Source organism: Sinocyclocheilus grahami, unplaced genomic scaffold, assembly GCF_001515645.1.
Source record: "Sinocyclocheilus grahami isolate Dianchi unplaced genomic scaffold, SAMN03320097.WGS_v1.1 scaffold466.1, whole genome shotgun sequence".
Taxonomy (NCBI): domain Eukaryota; kingdom Metazoa; phylum Chordata; class Actinopteri; order Cypriniformes; family Cyprinidae; genus Sinocyclocheilus; species Sinocyclocheilus grahami.
Genome location: NW_015505645.1, coordinates 882,818 through 908,350, shown reverse-complemented (window position 1 = coordinate 908,350; position 25,533 = coordinate 882,818). Strand labels below are relative to the sequence as shown.

Genomic DNA, 25,533 nt, shown 5'->3' with positions numbered 1-25,533 from the left:
GTATGGATCTTTCTTCCCTAGACCTCATGATGCAGATGCTGTGGTCTTGGAATTGTCTTTATTTGGGCTCAGTAAATATTGATTTTGGAATTAATTGAGATTAATTTGAACTAATAAGCAAATGATGCAATTCATTCAAAGAATGTCCAAGTTTGTTTTTTCTATACAACAAAAGTTGACTTACAGTAACTCTGTGTTCTACTTCATTCTTCTGACACTGTGTATACAACTATGTTTAGGATGCGAGCTCTGTCCGATCTCGAATCACAACTGAACTCTCTTCGCCCCGAATACCAAAGCATCAAGAAGGCTCTGTCTGAAGTCTCTCAACAGAAAGAGCACCCTGATCCAGCAAATGAGGAACTTGAATTTCTTTGGGAAGAGACTGAAAGAGCTGTATCTGACAGGTGGTTTCTATACCCAAGTTGAGATTTACTCTAAACTAAATAATGCAATTCACCCATTTTTCTTTCTTAAAGGGTAAGTTCACCCAAAAAAATGAAAAATCTGTCATCATTTACTCACCATCAAGTTGTTCCAAACCTATATTAATTTATTTCTTCTGCTGAAAACAAAAGTAGATATTTTGAAGAATGTGGGTAACCAAACAGTTGCTGGTCTCCATTGACTTCCTTAGCATGGGAAAAAAAAATCTATGGAAGTCGATAGGGATCAGAAACTGTTTGGTTACCCACATTCAGAAAAAAGAAATTCATTCAGGTTTTTTGGGTGAATTTTTGGGTGAACTATCCCTTTAATTACAGGTGTAATTGACAGAAACCCTGTGTGTGTGTGTGTGTGTGTGTGTGTGTTTGACAGACAAGAGCAGTGCACTGTTCTTACGGAACTGCTGAAGAAATTTCAGAGCTGTTGCAGTTACCTGGGCAATACTCTCCAGAGGGCGGAGCAAACCATCAATGAGCAAGCTTCATACATGGGCAAAGACAACCTACAAAGACTCCTTGCAAAAGTATGTCAGCCTCAGACTAATCACAATGCAAGCTAATGTTATAATTGCCTGGTTTCTTTCACAGAAAAGTAATTCCATACTGGATAAGCACCACTAGGGGTCAGATATTACAATTCAGACAGAGATGTACAGTAGAGCTTAGTACGAAGCAGTCTTATTTTAAGTTCATCCTGTAATTTAAAGGGATAGTTCACCCAAAAATGAAAATTCTGTCATTAATTACTCGCCATCATATAGTTCCAAAGCCGTAAGACCTTTGTTCATCTTCAAAACACAAATTAAGATATTTTTGATGAAATCCGAGAGCTTTTTGACCCTGCATAGACAGCAGCACAACTACCACGTTTTATGAAGCTACGAGAACACTACTGTGCACAAAGAAAACAAAAATAACAACTTTATTCAACAATTTCTTCTATTACCTGTCAATCGACTGACAGGGAAGCGAAGAAACTGTTGAATAAAGTCATTATTTTGGTTTATTTGCAAACAAAAAGTATTCTCATAGCTTCATAAAATTACGGTTGAACCACTGATGTCACATGAACTATTTTATCAATGTCCTTACTACCTTTCTGGGCCTTGAATGTGGTAGTACCCTTGCTGTCTATACAGGGTCAGAAAGCTCTCGGATCTCATCAAAAATATCTTAATTTGTGTTCCGAAGATGAACGAAGGTTGGAACAACATGAGGGTGAGTAATTAATGACAGAATTTTTCATTTTTGGGTGAACTATCCCTTTAATTTTGTATCAGCATTAATCACAATTTGCTTAATCTGCATGTACAGAAAGGGCTTCACTTTTATTAATCTCAAAGAGGCTTCTCTTTCCATTAATCACAATTTGCTTAATCTGCATGTACAGAAAGGGCTTCACATTTATTAATCTCAAAGAGGCTTCTCTTTCCAATTTGTTCTGACAAATCAGTGCCAATGTTAAATTAATTTTAAATTTAAATTTTCTAATTAATTTGATTATTTGTTCAGATCCTCCATGGCCTGCAGTACATTTATTTGTAGAGATATGAATAAAACTTTAGGTAATTTATTATCAATGTGTAGTCTACAATTAAGTAACAATAGTAGTAATAAGTGCTCATGTTCAAAGGCAGGATTAAAAAAGTCTGGTTATGTCTACTTAGTTAGAGTAGCTTAGATCTTTAACCATCAGACTACCACCCCCACAGTCATTTTATTTAATTTTATCTCATACTGTTTCTATTTCAATTTTTCTATTTCTAGTAATGTTTCTGTCTGTATATTGTAGGTCGTTGGCATAAAGGAGGATCTTAAAAGCCTTGGACCCAAGATGGAGGAGTTCAGATCTGTGTGCAGACAGTTGCAGTCCCAGCTGAAGAAAATTCCTGATTGCTCGATAACTCCATTTGAGATGGAGGCAGATGCTTTGGTGGACTCATGGCTGGATGTGAGGATATGAAAAACATCTACAGTATTCACATGCATCACATTTTGTTCAGTCATTTTAGATTCTTGGTAAATCTGTGTGTCTCTCTGGCAGGTGTCAGAGAAGACAGATAGTTACATGGATAACCTGCGTGTGGGTCTGGAGTTGTGGGAGAAACAGCTGGTTCTGGGTGGAGAGGTGGACAGCTGGACCTCTACTAAACTCATTATCTTTTCAGAGTCTCACCCTTTCAGCAGTGAGACGGAGGTTGCCAGCATGAAGGTGTGTCTTCAAAAAAATACTTCATCTGTCTTGAAAGGATTCAAAATATTCACAGGCATGGACTAAAAGTCACAAAATGTCATTTTGATTCCATGGGGTCTTCTGTGTGTATACTAGAATGAGATTCAGTCTCAGGAGGACAACCTTGAACACTTCCATAGGAAGTTACTAGAGATCCAGGAACTGCTGCAGAGCAAAGAATCTCCTCTTGAATTACAGGTGAACGTGCATCTTTTACTGTTTATTAAATTTTTAGACTTTCCTGATTCCTTATTATTCCTACTTTTAAATGTGCACACACACATTGTCTTCCTTAGGTAATGGAAACAAACCTGAGGAAAAAAATGGAGCAGGTGAAGGAACTCTTCTCCGATTGCACTGAAGTGTTCCAGGAGCTCCTTACAGTTAAAGCTCATCTGATAGAAAAGATTGACACCTATCAATCATCTGTGAAGAATATACACTCCTCAGTAGATATGACCAGTTCAGAGGATCGCGCAGAACTGGATGCACATTTACAGGTATGATTAGCAGACATGCCTAAACACACTGTTTTGGTATATAACCGATTTTATTTTCTGTTTGTAGGACTTGTGTGAGCAGCTTTTGGACCAGGAGGGGCAGGCTGAATCTTTGCTGAAGGAAATCAATCTCATGTCCAGCATAACTGGATCACAGGCCTTGGAGGAGCTGACCAATCGTAGTAAGCACCTCAAAGACAGCATTGCGGAAACACGGGAGCTGATTCGTCAGAAGAAGGAACAAGGGGAGAAAAGCTTCCTTAAGACTATTAAAGGTTTGAGAAACCGCATTCTACATTGCTCCATTGCTACAATTAAACAATGTAAAAGTGGAAAAAGTGATTTGAATTTTGTCCATTTGTCCTATTGGTTCTCTGCAGAAGAGTTTCAGTCATTTGAAGAATGGTTGCAGGATGAGCAGTTCACTGTGAATGAGTGCTTTGAGAACCCTGAGAGAAAGCAGGATGTAGAAACATCTATGCAGAGACTGACAGTGAGTAACAGTGAGGTCCCAACACTATGATTATGATTTCCATTGTAGCTAGGACATTTTAGAAATATGTTTCAGTCAAAGAGATGTGCTGTCCAATACACTGATTGCAGGGACAGCAATCTAATGGCAAGAGTCACCAGGTGATAGCAGCCTTAGTCAAAAGGGTTCAAATTTAGTTCAACAGTACTGAACAGTTTGTGTTTTCTTCAGCGTTTCCTGGCCTCTAAAGAAGGAGAACAGCGTCTGGCTCAGTTGAAGGAGAGGTTTGAGCGAGGTGGACAGGCAAAGCTCCCTATTGAGGCTCAAGCTTTGCTCTCTACATGGCATCAGGAACAGGAAGGAGAACTGGCCACACTCAGGGCTCACTGCCAGGGACGCCATAAACAGCTAGATGACATCCTCCACAACCTCAACAGGTACATGAAAGAAGTTCTCATCATTGCTATTGGTTGTTACTGTTGTTTTAATTCATTAATGTCTTTATGTCTTTAGTTTGCAAGAGGAACATAACCATTTGAAGGACTGGCTGCAGCAGAGAGCGCAAGTGCCAGAACAGAGAGAAAAACTAAGGCAAATCCAAGAGGATTTTCTTAAAGAAAGGTACCACTCACTATTCAAAATGTTAATTTTTTATTTTTGTTTATAACTTTAGTTATAAACTTAGTCCAGATTAAACTATAATGAAATAATATAACAACACATTTGCATGTTCATGGTTCTCTGATGTTAGTTAGTGGTCATGTGACAATAAGTTAAATAAAATATTTCATTTTATAATTTGTGGTAATAATAATATTAATAAAAATATATATTTTTATTATAATTAGAAAAATAAAGAGAAATAGATAAGCTACAATTACATTATACAATAATAATAAATATTTAATTACAATAATTTTATTTTACAGTTTACGGTATCATACTAATATTTATGTCAGATTTTAAAATCGAGTTTTTAATTTGGTGGAAAACTGCAAGGAGAACTTTAAGTTTCTGTTTTTAGTTGACCACAGGTTTATGGTTTGTCAAAAATTAAGTCTTGGTACAAATCTGGTAAAATGCTAAAATTCTGTCCACAAAATGTTTGAAATTGACTGAATACGAAAATCAAGTGATCCTGACGGATTTTGCATTCCCAAATGCACACTATAAGTGAGCCAAACTTGCAGCACACTATAAGTGAGCCAAACTTGCAGCACACACAGAGATGGAGGTCATGTTGAGTAGCGTTTTTTTTCTTCTTCTGGAAAACCAACCACTCCAAGATGCTGAAAGCACTGCATCATGAGCTGCTTGCATGCAACTGAACACAGTGCCGGACTTCATCATTGACTAAATTGCAGCCTTTTGCAGTTTGATAATCGAACTAAGCCATATCATAACTTCAATTTTATTTAGATTAATTGTGCAGTCTTTTATTTTATATAAAACCTCCATTACTCTTACTTTCACCCTTAATCCACAGTGGGAGAACTTTAAGTTTCTGTTTTTAGTTGACCACAGGTTTATGGTTTGTCAAAAATTAAGTCTTGGTACAAATCTGGTAAAATGCTAAAATTCTGTCCACAAAATGTTTGAAATTGACTGAATACGAAAATCAAGTGATCCTGACGGATTTTGCATTCCCAAATGCACACTATAAGTGAGCCAAACTTGCAGCACACTATAAGTGAGCCAAACTTGCAGCACACACAGAGATGGAGGTCATGTTGAGTAGCGTTTTTTTTCTTCTTCTGAAAAACCAACCACTCCAAGATGCTGAAAGCACTGCATCATGAGCTGCTTGCATGCAACTGAACACAGTGCCGGATTTCATCATTGACTAAATTGCAGCCTTTTGCAGTTTGATAATCGAACTAAGCCATATCATAACTTCAATTTTATTTAGATTAATTGTGCAGTCTTTTATTTTATATAAAACCTCCATTACTCTTACTTTCACCCTTAATCCACAGTGGTCGTGTGGAGGCATTCAATGACCTGTTATCTGCTGTAAAGATGCGTGGCCTGAGGGGAGATCCTCTCCTTAGAGCCCCCGAGACCCTGATAGACCGATACCACAGCCTGGGGATTCTTTTGGAGAAACAAGTCCAAGTCCACAAGATCCTTGATGATCAAATTGAAACATTCCAAACCAATGCAGAACAGATCAGAGCCTGGATCAGAAATGTAAAGCAAGGACTTGAGTACTTGGGGACAGACACACCAATGCAGGAAAAACACATAAATACTCAGGTGGGCCCCCTAACCCTCATTGTTTGGATTTTTTTTGCTGTATTTTGAGGGAACAACTGGTCAAACATCTTACACTGAAAGGAATGATGAATATCCTCAGTGTATTTAGAATAAAATTGTTTTTTTCCCCTTTGTTTTAAGGCTGTTCTTAATCTTAGTCCTGAGGGTGAGGCTAAACTTGTGGCTTTAAAAGAAGAGTGTGATGCTTTATGTGTTTATGAGATTTTGGAGGAGACCAGAAGACAGGAGTTCATTCACACCCTTGGAAACATTGAAGATGAGTGGAAAAGAGTTCTGAATATGGCTCAACAACTAAAACATCAGGCAGAACTCCAAGACACTCTCAGTATGGAACTAGAAGATCTACAGGCCCAGGAAGAGAGCATCCAATCCTGGGTGAGAGAACAACTGCAAATGCTGCACTCTTTGGGGAAGGAGCTTCAGCCACATGAAAAACTTAACAAAGTACAGGTAAAGACAGAGGAAAACATTGTTTTATTAAAATCTTTTCATTGCTCTTGCATGATTCTAACCCAGGTAAAACTGTGTAAAGGTTGCTAGCAGTGCACATACTGTGTTGGGAGTAATGTCTGTACATCCTCTAGGCTGTCATAGATCTTGGTGATGAAGCCGATTCCAGATTGGCCAGTTTACAGAGACAAGGACAACATTTATGTTCTTATAAAAAGCTTGAGAATGAGAGGAGGAGCCACATTGACCAAACCCAGAGAGCAGTAGAAGAGGAGTGGAGGACAGTGCTACAACTTGCACAGGAGCTCAAGAACCAGGTCAAGCATGAGGAATCTCTCTACAGAGAGTTACAAACTTTCTGTGATCAGGGAGAGGACACTCGATCCTGGATTAGACATCTCAGAGGGACCCTGGATTCCCTTCATGTGACATCTTCCATTCAAGACAGGCTTATTGGAGTTGAGGTAATAGAGAGGAAAATTAAACCCTTAAATGTTTTTTGTTCGTGAGAGGCTTGGGAAGGGACAGTGAGTCAGTAAGCCTAATTTATGATAAAATGTAATATTGAAAATGGAGCAACTGCTCAGGGCATACATTGGATTATATCAGACGACTAAAAATTGTAGCCAACACATCTTAAGCATTCAAAATGTAAGGCTACACAAATATGATTTGTACATGAAGTGATGGGACAGGTTTTGTTACTTACCTGGGAAAAAGCTTTGATGGCTTACATTATTGCATGAAAAAATAAAAGCATGGTAAAAACAATTATGTTCTATATGAATATCTTGTTTTTGTTTTTTGTTGTTGTTGTTGTTTTTTTTAGGCACTACTAACTCATAGATCTGAGGGGGACTATAAACTTTCTGACCTAAAGACAAAGGGAGAGAATCTATGTTCCTGTGAAGATCTAGAGGAGGACAAATGTCAGACAATCCAACATACATTACAAAATGTACAGCAAGAGTGGATGGGAGTTTTGATGCAGGCTCAGGAACTGAAGAACCAATCAGAACTTGAGGATTCTCTTTCTAAGGACCTTCAGGATCTTCAAGAAGAGGAGGAGAACACTCAATCTTGGCTCAAACAGCAGCATCTGAAAATTGAATTGCTAGGTCAAGAGACTCAGTTACAAGAGAGAATGCATGGAGCTCAGGTAAGAGACAAAGAGTGATATTCAACCTTCACCAAATATGTACTTAAAGAAAACAGTCTGGCTTACTCGCTGGCATGGTTTGTTTACTCTAGGCCATCCTGAACTCAGAACCAGAGGGGGGTTACAAGCTAGCCAACCTGAGGAGGAAAGCAGAGGGTTTGTGTTCTCGAGAAGGCCTGGAGGAGAAAAGAAACCTGGAAATCCAGCTGAACCTGAGATCCATTGAAGAACAATGGAAGAAGGTCCTGGCAAGTGCTCAAGAACTAAAGAACCAGGCGGAGCTCCAGGATTCTCTTGCGAGGGAGCTTCAGAATGTCTGTACCCAGGAGGAGAGCACCTGGACCTGGGTGAAGAACCAGAAAGTTGGCCTGGACTTACTGGGGGAAAGCACTCATGGAACACTGGAGCAGACTGATGAGAGACTAAGCAAAGCACAAGTAAGTTGCTCAATATGGAAAAACAGAAGAAGAAATTAAATGTCTGTAGTAAAACACTTATTAAAAGAAGTTCAACTGCACTGCACATGATCAACAAAAATGTGACGGTCAAGAACAAGCATACCTCTCTGTCTTTCAGGCAATTCTAAGTCTGCACTCTGAGGGCAACTCTAAGATTGCAGCCCTGAAATGGACAGTAGATTGTCTTTTTAGCCGTGAAGATCTTGATGCAGATGCAAGACATTCTCTCATTAAGAAGATGAAAAATGTAGAGGAGGAGTGGAAGATAACACTGCAGCAAGCACAGGAGCTGCATAGGTTTGATATGACAATTCTGTATGTAAAATGTAATTGCACAAATCACTGTTAGATGATTGAAATTAACTGCAAATAATCATATTTATAAATATATTCCAAGCCCATGTACTCGTATCATAGCATATATTACTCCTCATTCTGCAGTCTGCTGAAAAGTGTAAGGGAACGTCTGGTGTCCTGTCAGTGTCAGAAGGACCAGCTTCAGTCTCGTCTGGAGCAGGTGAAACAGCAGACTGCTGCACTGCCACGGCACTTCCCCTGGCCTGGTTTAGGGGATCGAAGGCACACATTGGAGCAAGCCAAGAGTCTGCTAGATCGTACCAGAGCCCTGACCCCATCGCTGTCTGCTGTCCGAGCACTTGGGAGGGAGATGAGCCAGCTGACCCGTGATTCCAGCTGGATTGATCCATCCTGGTCCACCATAGAGGAGTGCATACCTGAGTTAATCAAAGATCTTACGGTAAGGCTGTAGAGGTGTGCTGTGCTAAATATTTCTGACTAATCGTGACTAATAGATAGTAGAAACTTGATTTACATGTATGACATTCTTCTTCTCTTCATTCTTTTTTTTGGGTGTGCTTGAGTAGGAGCTTTGTGTAAATCTCGAAGAGGAAATCCGGAGAGAGCGAGTTTGTGCTCAGTTAGTTGAGCAGCACACTGTAGCACAGGATTGGCTGAGTGAGCAAGTCAAAGGTTTCGGTGCTCTGCCCACTGAACATCATGGGTTACAAAGCTCTATCAACACTCTTAAGGTCTGTTCTTTTCTTTGATGTGTGTGTGTATATATATATATATATATATATAAGAATTAATAGATTAGCACACTGTAGCACAGGATTGGCTGAGTGAGCAAGTCAAAGGTTTCGGTGCTCTGCCCACTGAACATCATGGGTTACAAAGCTCTATCAACACTCTTAAGGTCTGTTTGAATTCTTTGATGTGTGTGTGTATATATATATATATATATATATATATATATATATAAGATTTAATAGATTTTTCAGTTTTTTGGCAAATCTGTTAATAAATAAAATTATATATTTTTTATTATAATTTTGTAGGCTCTTCTTCAGACCATAGACAGGGAGAAGAGAGAAATGAAAGATCTGGTTGCCGTTAAAGATTCCCTGATGGATATTTGCACTCCAGGAGGTTGTAATGCCCTGACCGTAGAGGTCAGCCATCTTCATAACCTCTGTGAGTCCTCTGAGAAAGAGATGAGGGAACGGTTAGCTGTGTGTGAGGCCAGACTGAGTGATATTGACCTCAGGCTTGCTGGCAGAGCACAGATTCTCAGAGAGCAAGCAGAGAGTCTTCTGAATGAGCTGCGTGCTCAGGACCACTCTTTAGGATTTCTGGTGGGTAGCCAGAATGTCAGCCAGCTACAGGAGAACTGGCATAGCTTCAAGGTATTGTGGGAGAATATTAATTAATCCATGTTCAGTTGGTTTGTTCTGAAACTTTAGAGAAAGTCAATAAATTCAAACCTGACTATTTTTCTTTTTAATTATATTTCTCATAGACATTTGAGAGAGACCTTGAGTCTTTAGAGGGCAACGTTTGTGAGCTTGGCCAGGCCCTCCGAATGGTCCCACCAGAAGAGGAGCCCCCTAGTGATGTCCTTTCTATCGTGGACACAGTTACACAACAATATTGCCAGTACATACAGAAATGTTGCCTAACAAATTAAATAAAATATCAAGCTGTTCAAAGCAAAAATGTCTGTAATAATGAATTTGAATCTATTTAAATCTGAATCCTGTTTATTTAATTGTACAATTGATAGCATGTTTGCCCATTATAGTAAAATGTTGTATTATATTACAGCGTAATATTTATTTATCAGAAGTGCATTTTGGAGAATGATCATTATTGTTTTTTTCCTCAGTCTGCGGTCGAAACTGTCAGAAAAGCAGAATGACTGTGCAGACAGCACTGTGCAGTGTGTGAGACAGGCCTTACAAAACATACAGTCATGGAACCTGACACATGCAAATCCTCCCTGCAGCTCAGCCACATCCATGCAGGTGTGTTTGTGTCTTAATTTGCATACAGTATGTGAGTACACAACAAAACACTGCACCTGCACTAGACTGGTCCATTTGAACATGTAAGTTTGCTGTTACCATTTAAACACGCAACATTTTTACTCCTTAGGCTGCAATTGAGGAAGGTGTGAGACTGTGTAAAAGCCTGCAGGTGGCGCTGTCCCATAAAGAACTGTTGAGGGAATGTCTGGGCCCTGACTTGGCTGGCAAACTTGAAAGAGACGGAACGAAAGCATTAAACGAAGCAGACACTCACATGAATGACCTTAAACAGGAGCTCAAGGTGAGTATGGCTCAATTCTGTGGGATGATGCTTCACATGAAATGTGTAGTGGTTTAAACAGATGAGTCTGCATTTCAGAATCTGGAGGAGAAGGTGAAGCAGGAAGTTCAGCGGTTGTCACTGGAAACTCAAAGCATTCAGGTGGATTCGCAGGTGCAATTTCACAAATTTACATATTCATATACAGATATATTTCTAGACTTTTGTTGTATCTGGCTATTATGTGCAGTAATATGTACGTATATATGATAAATATAATTTGTAGGTTTCTGCTGTGACACCATCAGCAAAGGAGTCTGAACAGTCGGAATTTGTTTCTTCTTCATCGTTTATCATGGAGAGCTTTGAAATGACAGATGACAGTGAACAAGCTAAGGTACAGCCATCTGAATACCTTGACAGCAAGATCCCTCCATGTGTAATCTCAGAATCTTCAACTGAAACAGAAATTCACGCTGCAAGAAAATCACTACCAATATTAAAGATTGACACTGAACAGACTGAAGTCAAAACAACTGTTCCGTTAACCACAGAGATGCTACCTGAACCAGCAGCAAGAGTATATGAATCTGCTGTTCCTACAAGCAGCCATGGTGCAAATGAAACTAACAGGAGTTCTAGCCAGCACAAACAGACCTTTAGAAGCATCAGAACAATCTAAACCGGTTGAAGCAAACCAAAACCTACCAACAAGCGAAGTTGGAGAAGTCATGCACGTCAATATAGAAGAAGAGACAAAGAAGACCCCATCAGATGATAAAACACAGTTAATTGAAACTGATCCTAAACTTAAACCTCCAGTCAAGCAACAAAATGAGGTAGAAACTGAGGTCCAAACAAACAAAGTGCATGTCTCAATAACAGTAGAGGAAAAACCTGAAGGTGAAGAAGCCATTGGCGTCATTTTGGGAGAAGAGACAAAGACCCAAACAGGTGGTAAAGCACAATTCAAAGAAATTGAACCTAAACTGGCACCTCCAATCAAGCTCCTGATTGACTGGGACACTGAGGTACAACCCCAAAAAAGTAATGTCTCACTAACACCAGAAGAGAAACCTGAAGTTATTAAGGCCACAGATGTTATTGTAGAAGAAGAGATGGGCAAGACCCCATCAGGTGAAAAAGCACAATTCAAGGAATCTGAACCTAAAATAACTCCACCAGTCAGGCAAAGAAATGAGAGTAAAACTGACGCCCAGCCAAACAAGATAAATGTCTTAACACAAAAGGAGAAAGCTGAAGGTAAAAAGGCCATGGATATCATTGTAGAAGAGGAGACAAATACAACATCATCAGATGATAAAGCACAATCCATAGAGGCTGAACCTGAACTGACACCTTCAATCAAGCAAAGGAATGACCACAAAACTGATGTCCAGTCAGAAAAGGTGGATGTATCACCAGAGGAGAAAACTGAATGTGAAGAAGCATTGTATGTCATTAAGGAATGGAATGACTGGGACACTGAGTGTCAATCTGAAAGTATTAATGTCTCACTGACACCAGAGGAAAAACATGAAGTTGGAGCCACTGCAGATGTCATTGTAGAAGAAGAGACAAACAAGACCCCATCAGATGAAAAAGCACATTCTATAGAAGCTGAAACTAAACCAACACCACCAGTCAGGCAAAGAAACGAAAAGAAAATTGCTGTCCAATCAAACAAAGTGAATATTTCAACAACGTCAGAGAAGAAACCTGAAGGTGCAGAAGCTATCAGTGTCATTGTAGAAGACGAGATAAAGATGACTCTATCAGATGATAAAACACAATCCCTAGAAGGGGAACCTATACTGACACCACCAGTCAGGCAACAAAATGAAGGTGAAACCGATGTTCAATCAAACAAGGTAAGAATGTCAACAACATCAGAGAAGAAATCTGGGGACACCATGCATATCCCTGAGGAGGAAGTGACAAAAACGACATTGGTTAATAAAGGGGAATCCATAGAAGCTCAAGACCCCATCAGATGAAAAAGCACATTCTATAGAAGCTGAAACTAAACCAACACCACCAGTCAGGCAAAGAAACGAAAAGAAAATTGCTGTCCAATCAAACAAAGTGAATATTTCAACAACGTCAGAGAAGAAACCTGAAGGTGCAGAAGCTATCAGTGTCATTGTAGAAGATGAGATAAAGATGACTCTATCAGATGATAAAACACAATCCCTAGAAGGGGAACCTATACTGACACCACCAGTCAGGCAACAAAATGAAGGTGAAACCGATGTCCAATCAAACAAGGTAAGAATGTCAACAACATCAGAGAAGAAATCTGGGGACACCATGCATATCCCTGAGGAGGAAGTGACAAAAACGACATTGGTTAATAAAGGGGAATCCATAGAAGCTGAGCCTAAACCAACACCACCAGTCAGAAGACAAAATGAGGGTGAAACCGAGGTCCAGTTAGACAAGGTGGATGTCACACCAACACCTCCCACCAGACGATGTAAAGGTGATAGGTTATTTTTAAATATTGAATCACAGATAGAGGGAGAAGTTCTTCCCACCCCACCAAGCAGAAGACGTAGAGAGAAAATGGGAAGTGAGAGGTTTTCACTTGATTTAGAGTCCCAACCCACACCACCAGCAAGACGACGTAAAGAAAAAGAAGATAGTAGATTATCGCTTGATCTAGAGACCCAACCCACACCACCAGCAAGACGACGTAAAGAAAAAGAAGATGGTAGGTTATCGCTCGATCTGGAGACCCAACCCACACCACCAGCAAGACGACGTAAAGAAAAAGAAGATAGTAAATTATCACTCAATCTGGAGACCCAACCCACACCACCAGCAAGACGACGTAAAGAAAAAGAAGATGGTAGATTATCGCTCGATCTGGAGACCCAACCCACACCACCAGCAAGACAATGTAAAGAAAAAGAAGATAGTAGATTATCGCTCGATCTGGAGACCCAACCCACACCACCAGCAAGACGACGTAAAGAAAAAGAAGATAGAAGATTATCGCTCAATCTGGAGACCCAACCCACGCCACCAGCAAGACGACGTAAAGAAAAAGAAGATAGAAGATTATCGCTCGATCTGGAGACCCAACCCACACCACCAGCAAGACGACATAAAGAAAAAGAAGATAGAAGATTATCGCTCGATCTGGAGACCCAACCCACACCACCAGCAAGACGACATAAAGAAAAAGAAGATAGAAGATTATCGCTCGATCTGGAGACCCAACCCACACCACCAGCAAGACGACATAAAGAAAAAGAAGATAGAAGATTATCGCTCGATCTGGAGACCCAACCCACACCACCAGCAAGACGACATAAAGAAAAAGGTGAAGATAAAGGATTATCAGTTGATCTGGCGCCTCAACCAACTCCACCATCAGGAAGATGCGAGGATAAGCCAGAGAGTGACACATTATTTTACAGTGCTGAATTAGGAAAAAGTGATAATCAGCAAACTGTTGAACATAAACATGTGGAAGAGCACACTGTTAAACCAGCTCCACCTGTCAGATGCAAAATTAGTCGGGTAGAAAGGGATGTGGCAGTTTGCAAAAACCAAGAAGAGAAAGAGACCTTTGTGAAACCCACACCACCAACAAGAAGTAAAGATAGAGATGGTAGATTATCGCTCGATCTGGAGACCCAACCCACACCACCAGCAAGACGACATAAAGAAAAAGGTGAAGATAAAGGATTATCAGTTGATCTGGCGCCTCAACCAACTCCACCATCAGGAAGATGCGAGGATAAGCCAGAGAGTGACACATTATTTTACAGTGCTGAATTAGGAAAAAGTGATAATCAGCAAACTGTTGAACATAAACATGTGGAAGAGCACACTGTTAAACCAGCTCCACCTGTCAGACGCAAAATTAGTCGGGTAGAAAGTGATGTGGCAGTTTGCAAAAACCAAGAAGAGAAAGAGACCTTTGTGAAACCCACACCACCAACAAGAAGGAAAGATAGCAAAGTTGAAAAAGAAATCGTCACAGGTGCTTCTAATCTAAAAGAAGATATGAGCATATATAACCCAACTCCACCTCTGAGGCAAAAAGACAGCCGAGTGGAAACTGAGATGGTTTCAACCACTCCTGAAAGTCAACCTGAGGAAACCCTACCAACTCCACCAACCAGTCGAAAGAAAGATCAAATAGAAGCTGACGGAGCTCCATTAGCGCCAGAAGTGCCACAGGTCATACCAACTCCAAAAACCAGCGACAAAGAAAGTTCAGACAATGAAAATGTTTCTGTGTTTGTAAGACTGGAAGTGAAAGCTGATTTTGAAGCAATAACTAAACAGGAAGATAAAAAGGAGTATGATACAAAGTCATTGGTTGGTCAGGAGCATCAAGAGGAGGGGCAGGACTCCGATACCTTGGTCCCAGAACCCATAAGTGTAATCAATCAAACAGAGAACATCAGTGAGATGCAGGTAACTTTAATGTGCATGATTCCACCAAAAGGAACAAATCTGCATGCTGGACTGTAATGGAAGTCCTCAACTGAGGATGTCTCTATATTTGATTTGTAGAAATGAATCCCCTCTATCAAACAGAGAACATCAGTGAGATGCAGGTAACTTTAATGTGCATGATTCCACCAAAAGGAACAAATCTGCATGTTATCTGCATGCTGGACTGTAATGGAAGTCCTCAACTGAGGATCTCTCTATATTTGATTTGTAGAAATGAATCCCCTCTTTTTTTAACAGTCCAATTGTCTAAATTAGCAAGCAGAGCTATTGCATTAGGTTTTAACTCTGATGGAAAAAGCAATCTTCTAACAAAGTTTCAATTAACATCTGTAGCTCCTGAATAACCCACCTATATGTATCTATTTGTATTCAGCTCCATGCATGCAGTCATTACTGCCATCTATCAGTGAATAAATACTCTTTAATTCTTTAAAAATGGTCAGGCTTACAGAGAGGGCATACACATTTTTTTCTGTTCCATCACCTCTTCCTTATGGCACTGTAAATGTTGGGAATGGTTTTCTGATTTTTGTTGTTGATTGAGTTTGATTCAATGTACTTCATTAACTGCTTTAATATCTCAGTTATGTATCTACAGTATTTTATCCTGTATTTGAGATAATGCAGTTGCTAGTCTTCAGTTCAACAATTAGTTTAATCTGCTAATCTTTTATGTGTTGCAGCCACAAGATCAAGATGTGGATGTTTCTCCCCAAGTTGGTCTCATGCCTGAAAACACTGAGAGTCCACCAGAGGAAGAGGGGGAGCCAGAGGGACCCACAATGAAGGATATCTTCATGGAGATAAAAAAAATGACTGAAAAGGGACCAAAAAGTGTGCTCATGGAGGTAATATTTAAAAATGTTAACCACTATAACATTAAATTCTAAATACTGTTAGATTTTGCTGTATTTGGCTGAACAATCGTTTGGGTGGCTCGCCAATGTACTAGATTTCTCTAATACATAAAATAAGTAAGCTTGACCAAAGTTTTTGTGGGGAGAAAAATGTATTGAAGGCAGTGGTGTAGCAGTTCTTCAGCAGTGATGTTACCATGTTGTCCTTCAAAGAATCTTAACCCCAGGTAATGTCTGTGAGACCAGATATAAAAAAATGACTGAAAAGGGACCAAAAAGTGTGCTCATGGAGGTAATATTTAAAAATGTTAACCACTATAACATTAAATTCTAAATACTGTTAGATTTTGCTGTATTTGGCTGAACAATCGTTTGGGTGGCTCGCCAATGTACTAGATTTCTCTAATACATAAAATAAGTAAGCTTGACCAAAGTTTTTGTGGGGAGAAAAATGTATTGAAGGCAGTGGTGTAGCAGTTCTTCAGCAGTGATGTTACCATGTTGTCCTTCAAAGAATCTTAACCCCAGGTAATGTCTGTGAGACCAGATATTTATACCTGGTAACAAATGTGCTACAAACAATACAATAACACCCCATGGAGAGCCAATGAACCTCATGATGACCTGGTAGGACCTCTCTCATGGAGAGCTCATGATACACTGACCTATGGGCTAATTATATGGGTTATTTGGGTCACACTTTTGCAAACGGAGTTTCAGTTGATTGCATCTGAGGCACAATCACAATGTAAATGCATCTGCATTGAAGTACACATAATCTTTCAATACTGTGATTTAAACAGTGTCAAGACTTAAGTTTACAATAAACATAAACAAAAATTAAATGTGCATTATGTCAACTGTTCTTTCAAAAAGCTTTTTTTTTAGGGTATACCACATGAAAGTACCAAGAAACTTCTTGACACTTCCAGCACTGATCTTGAAGCTCGGTTAAAAAGGCTAGTGTTCCATTTACTGGACCTCCGAACTTGCCCAGCTGCTCTGAACTCCACAGACATGGCCAAACAACTAGAGGAGGCTGAGGTGGGACAATATTTAATATGTAAAAGTAGTGTTGCTGATTTTTGTTTTGTATTAGAATCCTGAGTTATGTTGGGAGGTGAGCTTATTTAGTACTTGTATTGTTATATTATTTTAGGAATGTAGAAGGTGTGCCCAGAGACAGGTATCTATGCTGTCTAGGCAAGACCAGGCTAATGGAGACATTGGCAGTGGCACTAATGGCACAGTTCATGACCCCGAGGGGATGCAACAGCTGAGTGCCCAGTGGAGTGCAGCTTTGTGGGATGCAGCAAGCTCGGTTCACTCCAAGGAAGCTCAACTACAGATGGTTGCAGATTTTGACAGACAGACCCAGAAAGTCAAAGCTATTCTGGAGAAACTCAAAATTGAGAGTGCTGCACTGAGATCGTACGTATTTACTATTAAGCTTGTTGTTTCTGTACTAATCACATTAAACACTGAGTAAGTTTATTGTTGCACTAAACCACTTATTAGAATATAAAGACCCATAAATGCATCTTTTATATCTCTAGCTCTCCAGCCGTGAGCAGTTTTGCCGAGGAGGAAAGGCTACGCTCTTTCTTGAGAAACATGGAGCAGGAAAGGACAGCTCTCGGTGAGTTAATTCAGACTCATGCAAAACTGTCCTCCCACCTCAGTGTGCCTCAGAGACAGGCAGCTGAAATACAGCAAAACAACTTGCAAAGCCAGTGGAGGGTGCTGGAGAAGGATGCAGAAATTGCTCTTTATAAGGTCAATGCTTATGCTAAAGAAAGGGGCAGCCTTATTCAAGATGTCAGTGCCTTAAAAGACCATACCGAGAATATTCAGAAGACCTTGGATGCATCAAAAACCGCAGTTTTATGGGATGGCAAGAAAGCTCAAGAAATTATGACTTTAAATGCTAATCTCACTTTCACCCATCAGCTGTACCTCTACCTTCAGCAGACCTCTGAGGCACTTGCCCAGGAATTCCAATTCAAGGCAGAGACATCCAGCATAGAGCAGGATCTTCAGCATATAAAAGATCAGCAGGATCAAATGGGCGAAACGTTAGCAGCTGCAACCCCTAGCAGCAGCAACCCAACATTAAGTAAAATTGTAAAGGTGATAACAGATGCTCTGGCTTGGGCCAAGCAGACAGAATGTGATGTCAAAGGACGACAGAAAAAGCTGTCTTTGCTTCCAGAAGAAGTCCATCGACAGATTAAAGATTTAAAGAAATCGCAGTCTGAGATGAGCTCCAAGCAAACCCAGTTGAAGGCTTTGGTTGAGGAAGTCACTGAGCTGATTTGTGACCTAGATGAGGCTGATGTTTCGATGGTGACCTCATCCTTGAATGTCCTAGAGAATTTGTCCAAATCAACAGCAGGAAAACTGGCTGAGGCAGTTCGCAAGATGGAGTCAGGTCTTCAGACCCGGGAGAAGATGTCAGAGCAGATAGCAGATATTGATTCCTGGGTGGCTGGACATCTGCAGAGGGAAGCTTTGAGAAGAGAGGATTATCAAAGTTTGAGTGTGGCAGACCTGGATCGCAGGTTGAGGCAGATCCAGGACACTCTTGGAGAGGCAGAAAAGCAGTCCGCTGTCACTGAAGCCCTTCTGATGAAAAGCAGAGACATTGCATCAGAGCTAAGTGTCTCAGAAAATACTCAACTCTATGAGAAACTCACCAGCCTTCAAGAGAACATCAAGAGAATTGTTCTCTATGAGAAAGCATGTTGCCAAAAAGTTATGGATGTCATACAGAGCCAAGAATCCTCTCAGAGGAAGGTATCATCTCTTGAGAACAGCCTGAGACAAATGTTAGCTGATGTAAAAAGACACAGGTTTCCTGTTACCAAGGATATCCTCTCTATTATTGAACCCTTCAAACAGATAATTGTGGAGCGCAAATCTCAGATTGAGCAAGTCGGTCTCTGTTCAGAGGACAAGAGAAGAGAGCTGTTATGTGTTATTACTGAACTGTACCACAAAATGATTGATTTGGATCTCAAATCACAAGCTCATGAAAGGTACTTGAGCTTCAGTCGGTGCATTGAAGATGTCAAGGAGGAAATGGAGGCTCAGATCCCAAGGACCAAAGATGAGAGCATCAACAAAGAGGAACGCTACAGAGCCTGTCAGGCCCTACTGATCCAAATCTCTTTAATAAAACTCTTGTTTGAGGAAACAGTGGATGAACTGCAGGAAATCGTAGCAGATCTATATCCGTCTCAGCTCTCTACTGAACAAGCAAGATTAAAACAAATCCTGGAAAGTCTCAAAACCTCAGAATTGGCAGTGAGCAATAATCTTCAGATATTGGAATGGGATCTGCTAAAACAAATTCATTATCCATCAGAAAAAAGAGTACTTAAGCAATTTCTCAAAGACACTAATGAGGAGTTGGAAAAGCCTTGTAGTATTGAACCAAAAGAGGCGGAGATTGAAAAACAACTAAGAACGTTCCTTGTACTCAGAAAGAATGTAGAATCTAGAATGCGAGTGCTTGAGTTTCTTGAAAAAAAGATTGGAGCTCACCCTCCACAGGACTCCAAACAGCTTACTTGCTTGAAGCATATGGTTTTGGAAAAGTGTGATCAACGAATGGTGAGTTTACTCTGTTTCATCTTTGACACAGTTTCATTGATCTGTTCCTTGGCAATATAGTTGGTGCAAATGTTTAGAAACATCATATGCAGAATCTTTGTTGAAAATATACATTTAAGCAGATAAAGTCAAGGAAGATTTCTGCTGTCTTTTCAGGTGAGCCTAACTAAAGCTAAAGAACTGTTGAATAATTACACCAAAGCAGTGATTGATACCATTCGGTTCCTCCAAAGAGCTGCATTGGTCCTCCTTCCCTCAGTCTGCTCTGCTAGAAGCTGCTCAGAAAGACTCAAAGACACACAGCACACTTTACTGACCCTAGACACAGAGATCCAATCACGTGTTTCACAGCTTCAAGCTCAAACCCCACAGCATCCCTGCTTCAAGCCACAGAAGATTGAATTTCTGCACACGCAGGTTCTAGGCGAGCTCCTGGTCAGGCTTTCAACCCTCAAGGCCCAGGCTCAAATTCATGTAGAATCTTTGAAGAGGTACATACAATAGTATGAAAGCTTATTATACTGTATAAGAACTTTTTCTGTCATCAAATTACAAATACCCCATGTTGAAATTAACCAAATTCTTGTCCATAACAAGGTGTGTTGAGTGGCAGAAACATTCTCGTAAATGCTACGAGGAGCTTTGCCAGCAAGTGAGAGACTTAGAAACATTGCTATCACAGTGTGCTTCCAAAAAAATTACTTCACACAAAGACTGCAAAGACCAGCAACAGAAACTCAAGGTAAAGTCAAATAAAACCCTTTCCTGTAGAAAGACTAGCATTTGTTAACATTAGTTCCCCTTATAACCTAAAGATCTTTATCATTTATCTCTGTTTTGCCAACTGATGCAATGAGATACATATGGTTTTGCTGGTAGGCTAGTACATTCAAGTATTTCTCATCTTTTTAGGCTCTAGTGGAAGAGGTTGCCATGCTTCCTGGAAAACTGGAGAATCTGAGAGAGTGGTGTTCACTGTATGGGTGCAGAGCCAACAGGGAGGATGCCGTGAGCGCAATCTGGGGTCAGGTGGCAAGATTGCAGCGCTGTGCCAATGATCTGCAGACACGCTCAGAACAATTGGAAGCAGAGTGGAGCAGTGTCACGAGGAGTGTAAGTGCCATGACCAAATCTGATAGTGGGTATTTTACCTTCTGTATATCAACATGCATGTGAAATAATAATGAAACTCGTTTCGGCATGCTTACTCTAAATAAAACATTACACTATGAAAGACTGTTGTGCAGATAAGAAAAACTGAGCTTGTTTCCCTTTGCTGTCATTCTGCAGGTGGAGCAGGCAGCCACTGTGTTGGAGCAAATGGATGCAGAACTTCCAGATAGCAGCAGAGAGAATCTGACTGGTGATGAGCTGCAGGAACTGCTGCTCTTCTGGTCCCAGTACCAGGACAGGCTGGACTGTGAACAAAGAGCTCTCTCCGCTTTGGAATTAAGAGCTGCAAGGTTGCTTGGCATTCCCCCGGACCTGGAACAGGCCCCGCCCATTGAGCTGTGCCAAGAGCTTCAAGCCTGGCAAGAACGTTACCATAGGTCAGGCATCTACTTAGCGTATTGCTAATTGCTTTTTTCAGTTTTCTTTTCCTTCTTCCTATTTTAAGGTTATCTTAAATTTTGGTTTTCTCGAAACATGATTGTCTTTTGCCTAATATTTCCTATTGTGGACTCCATGTCCCAGTGGTCCACATGTTAATTCCAAATCAGTGGGCTTACAGACTGAAGTAGGTCAGCATTGGATGCCAACGTCCCATCCCAGAGAGGCCAAATGAACACATACATACTTGAGACCATTAACCCGCGCACAGTCTCAGCTAAATATTTGGATTATATTTAATTTACACATATAAAAGTTTTATTTTATGCTGAATGAGAACATACTGATATATGGTTTCAGGGACGTATATCAGTTTTTTTTCTTCCTACCTTTTTAGCATCCATTTTGCAGTATAGACTTGGACTGAGAGTTCAACATGTCTTTTTTTAAACTTGTGTGTCCTGCAGTCTAAAGGAACGTAGCTCTCAGGGTCTGAGGGCAGTAAGAACAGAGGTGGAAGAGAGGGAACGAGTGCAGGAGCAGCTGGAAAGAGTCAGAGAATGGCTGGAATCTGCCGTCTCTCTCCTCGCTGTACTGGAGCACGAGCCCAGCAAGAAAGAACTACAGGTTAGTCACTTGTCTTGTGATTGTGCTTTGTTAAGCTGGTTTTTATCCACTTTAGATGTTTTTTTGTTTTTTTTACTTGAGTTAAAGAATTGCATTTTAACTTTGCACAAGCAAGATTTGTTATAGTTAATAATCAGAATCAGAATTAGCTTTATTCGCCAGGTGTGCGCAAACACACTAGGAATTTGTGTTTTTTCGTTTTTTTTACCAGGTGCTCCTGGTACATACATACATGCATACAAACATACATACACATCTGACATGAGAACAGAAAAAAACATTTAAATAGTAAGACTTAACAAAAAATAATGTGTATGAATCTGGAACAGTAGATTTATGTACAGATTTGTGCATTTGTACTCTATATAGAACTGTATAAATAAGAGATATCCATATGTATTTACATAATACTTGAGAAAAAGGCAATAATTAAAGATGTAGAATGAATTACGGAAATGAATTACAGAACACGGGTAATGATTCATGTGTTGGCTGTTTAAGCTGGAGATGGCATTGGGGGAAAAAATGTTTTTATGTCTAGATGTTCTAGTGCGCAGAGATCTGTAGCGTCTGCCTGAAGGGAGAAGTGCAAACAGGTTGTGCCCGGGGTGAGAGGGGTCTTTGATGATATTACCTGCCCGTTTCTTCACTCTGGAGTTGTACAAGTCCTGAAGACTGGGCAGGTGCACACCAATGATTCTTTCTGCTGTCCTAACAGTCAGTTGCAGTCTTCTTAAATCTGATTTGCTGGCTGACCCAAACCAGACAGTTATAGAAGAGCACAGAACCGACTCAATAATAGCTGAGTAAAACTGTGTCATCTGTGCCTGTGGCAGGTTGAACTTTGTCAGCTGACGAAGGAAGTACAACCTCTGCTGAGTCAATGTGAATGTCCCACCTCAGGTCTGAGCTTGACAGAGGGGTCAGTAGAGGTGCAGTCATTTGTGTAGAGAGAGAAGAGAAGTGGGGAGAGGACGCAGCCCTGGGGAGCTCCGGTGCTGATGGTGCGAGTGTTGAATGTGAGTTTTCCCATCCTCACTAGCTCCTCAACTGAAATTATATTTCACTAATATTTTAAGACATTTTGCAAATTAATAAAACTGCATAGACACTGACAGATTAATTAATGTGGCAGTGTTTATGTCTGAGCATCAGAGATACTGTGGCTACTGGCATACAATGCTGTTTAGTGTTAGGTTTTATTGTTCAGTATTGGTTGTCTCAATCAGGCTCTTCTGAGAGACAAGTAATTTGTAGAAATGGAAACCAATCAACAAAATATCCTGTTTTAAACTTACCATGACTGTCGCTGGTTAAGACAAGCTTTTATTTGCTTGCGCTTTGTCTAGTTAGAACACTGTGTGAGGGAGAGAGTGACTGTTTGTTGCGCTGAATAGGCTGTTCCATCCAATCAGTTCAAACACACATACTCTTAAAGATTCAAAGACTTTTAAACAGTTATTCTCTCAAACACACACACTGCAGTAGATTCTGTTTTTCTCTCTCATTACCTCTTTGCCACACACACACACACACACACACAGAAGAGAGGGCACTGTGTTAGTGTTCTGATTGAATTGCTGAGTCATGTCCAACATTCCCACACAATTTCTTTTCACTGTTTCAGATACACACACACTTTCTCTCTTTTTCTCATTCACTCTCACATGGCCCAGATCTTTGTATTAGGCTTAAAGTGCTTTATCATTTTCATGTCAAATAATACTCTACATGTGTATGTGTGTGTTTTAGATGGTTCTGGATGATTCTGCTCAGATGAGACGTGCTCTGCAGGGTTTCGGCAGTGTGCTGACAGAGATGGGAAGTGTTTTTGATGTCAGTCCATTAGAGGAGCAGCTCTCAAATGCTGATCGACGTGTGGCAGACATGCAGCACAGCCTACTGGGACCTCTCTCTCAGCTGGAGCATGCAGCAGCAGTGAGCACACTGACATCTAATAAAATAAATGAGGATATACCAACAACTTCTTACATACACATACACACTTAAATATACATAATTATATATTCGATTAATTAAATAATTAACATCAATTAATTAGTTTGTTTATGACTAATTTTCCAAATGAGGATGCACATCTGTATTATCTATAAAAGGGAATTTTATTTTATTTTATTTTAAGAATTTCATGAATCTGTGAATTTCATCTGTTTATGTGTGTGCGCGTTTTTAAGGAAGTGGATGCGATCGAGTCAGAGGTGAAGGTCATGGAGAAAGATGTGGCCAAAATCAAATCTACTTTGACCACCAAAGAAGACATCAGTCGGGACTGTCTAAAGGTGAAAGAAAATTTTGCCTTGTATTTAAACATTTAACCAGGCATGGAAATGACTAAAATTATGTAGTTACTAGCACCTGATTCCTGTGGGTGTTTCATGTGTAGTTAACAGAAGACAGGATTGACCTGATGAAAAGGACAGTTGCTGAGATTCAGAACTGTAAGGATGGTCTGTGTCTACCTGACAAAGCTGAAAACACACTCCTAGTGTTCAAAAAAGCAGAACTACTACAGAAACAACTTCTGGAACTTGAACAGGTAGACATATGCAGTATATGCACACAAAAGTATACAAACACAGTTTACACAATGCTCAGTATTATATTTGTCTCCTCTCAGTTTGATTAGATGATGTTATTCCTCATCCCCTAGGGGGCAGTATGACTCCATTCTTTCATTGAGTCTGCATTTATTATTTTTCAGATACTCCTTGTACTTGAGAATCACAAGTGCTGTGATCTCCATTTGCAAATGTGGCATGTGATGAATAATTTTGAACATTATGCAAATCTAACTTTTATTTTGGTCTAAAATGTAATTAGTATATTTATAGAGTTTAGCTTAAATCTGTTTTATTAAAAATGTAACAATTGATGTGCCTTTGCTAAACCATGAGTTACATGCATATACAATCCCATGATTCTGTCATGCATAAGAGGTTTTCATAGGCACAATGTAGAGAACTCTTATCCATGGATAAATCAGTATAATGCACAACATATGGAGCTTTATAAATTTATGTAGCAAACTCTTCAGTTTGATACTAGACTTAATCTGTCTTGGGTAACCAATCATATGATAGACATTAATGTTTTTTTTGTGTGTGTGCAGGACTCTGTTTCTGCTGACGTGGTTTCTTCTACAGAACAGATTTTGGAGAAAGCAGAAGCAACAAACTCAAAGGTAACACTAGACCTCTATAGTAATGGCCGTTCTTAATTTGATCACATTAATGTGTATGTGTAATATATTCAGGAGCTGCCTTGCAAGCTCTGAAAAAAAATCTAATTTGTGTTCTTTAAAAAGTGTAAAGTGGCCACTTAAAACGATTTTTAACTTTTTGTAGTCTTTTGGAACTGTGGCCAGATATCATATCAGAGTATGTAAGCTCTTTTTCCCTGTGTTTGCAGGTAGAAGCAGATACATCTGTGGCCTCGGGAGCAGGTGTATCAGAAGCTTTATCTGAAACGGATGCCTCAGTGGAAAGCCAGTCTCTCCCTGCAGACATGGTAACCAATACCTCCTCTGTTACAGAGGTCTCCACGTCCCCTTCCAGAGGCCAGCAGAGGTGTTTGGTCTCCTAGTTGTAGTTCTCTCCTTACAGAACCTCCATGTCTTAACTCCTACCTCTACCACCCCTAGATGTAGATGTTTCTAGAGCTAGAACTCTATTCCCAGTGCATTTACATGGCAGATGTGTAAAAAATAAAGAATTCTGAGGAGAGAATCTCTTCAAATAGTTCAGAATTTAGTTCACAATAACGAAACAAGGGTAAAATTAAGCTA

The 25,533-nt window shown here is 40.0% G+C and overlaps 1 protein-coding gene across 1 annotated transcript in view; it reads left to right on the top strand.

Annotated features, from left to right (window-relative positions):
• Positions 1-25,533, top strand: part of LOC107553183 (nesprin-2-like) — a 91,894-nt gene that overhangs the window by 19,034 nt on the left and 47,327 nt on the right. The window contains 40 exon segments of the mRNA XM_016235316.1: positions 240-407; positions 820-970; positions 2,239-2,397; positions 2,491-2,658; positions 2,776-2,877; positions 2,976-3,179; positions 3,247-3,454; positions 3,560-3,672; positions 3,883-4,088; positions 4,165-4,272; positions 5,628-5,907; positions 6,049-6,378; positions 6,513-6,842; positions 7,208-7,537; positions 7,630-7,974; positions 8,114-8,292; positions 8,437-8,752; positions 8,880-9,044; positions 9,354-9,701; positions 9,815-9,951; positions 10,181-10,319; positions 10,450-10,623; positions 10,702-10,776; positions 10,889-11,226; positions 11,228-12,327; positions 12,755-15,036; positions 15,762-15,926; positions 16,824-16,979; positions 17,095-17,366; positions 17,492-19,550; positions 19,707-20,041; positions 20,148-20,292; positions 20,463-20,663; positions 20,841-21,100; positions 21,569-21,728; positions 23,481-23,666; positions 23,924-24,028; positions 24,133-24,327; positions 24,784-24,930; positions 25,158-25,256. Of these exon segments, the coding sequence (XP_016090802.1) occupies positions 240-407; positions 820-970; positions 2,239-2,397; positions 2,491-2,658; positions 2,776-2,877; positions 2,976-3,179; positions 3,247-3,454; positions 3,560-3,672; positions 3,883-4,088; positions 4,165-4,272; positions 5,628-5,907; positions 6,049-6,378; positions 6,513-6,842; positions 7,208-7,537; positions 7,630-7,974; positions 8,114-8,292; positions 8,437-8,752; positions 8,880-9,044; positions 9,354-9,701; positions 9,815-9,951; positions 10,181-10,319; positions 10,450-10,623; positions 10,702-10,776; positions 10,889-11,226; positions 11,228-12,327; positions 12,755-15,036; positions 15,762-15,926; positions 16,824-16,979; positions 17,095-17,366; positions 17,492-19,550; positions 19,707-20,041; positions 20,148-20,292; positions 20,463-20,663; positions 20,841-21,100; positions 21,569-21,728; positions 23,481-23,666; positions 23,924-24,028; positions 24,133-24,327; positions 24,784-24,930; positions 25,158-25,256 (12,940 nt within the window).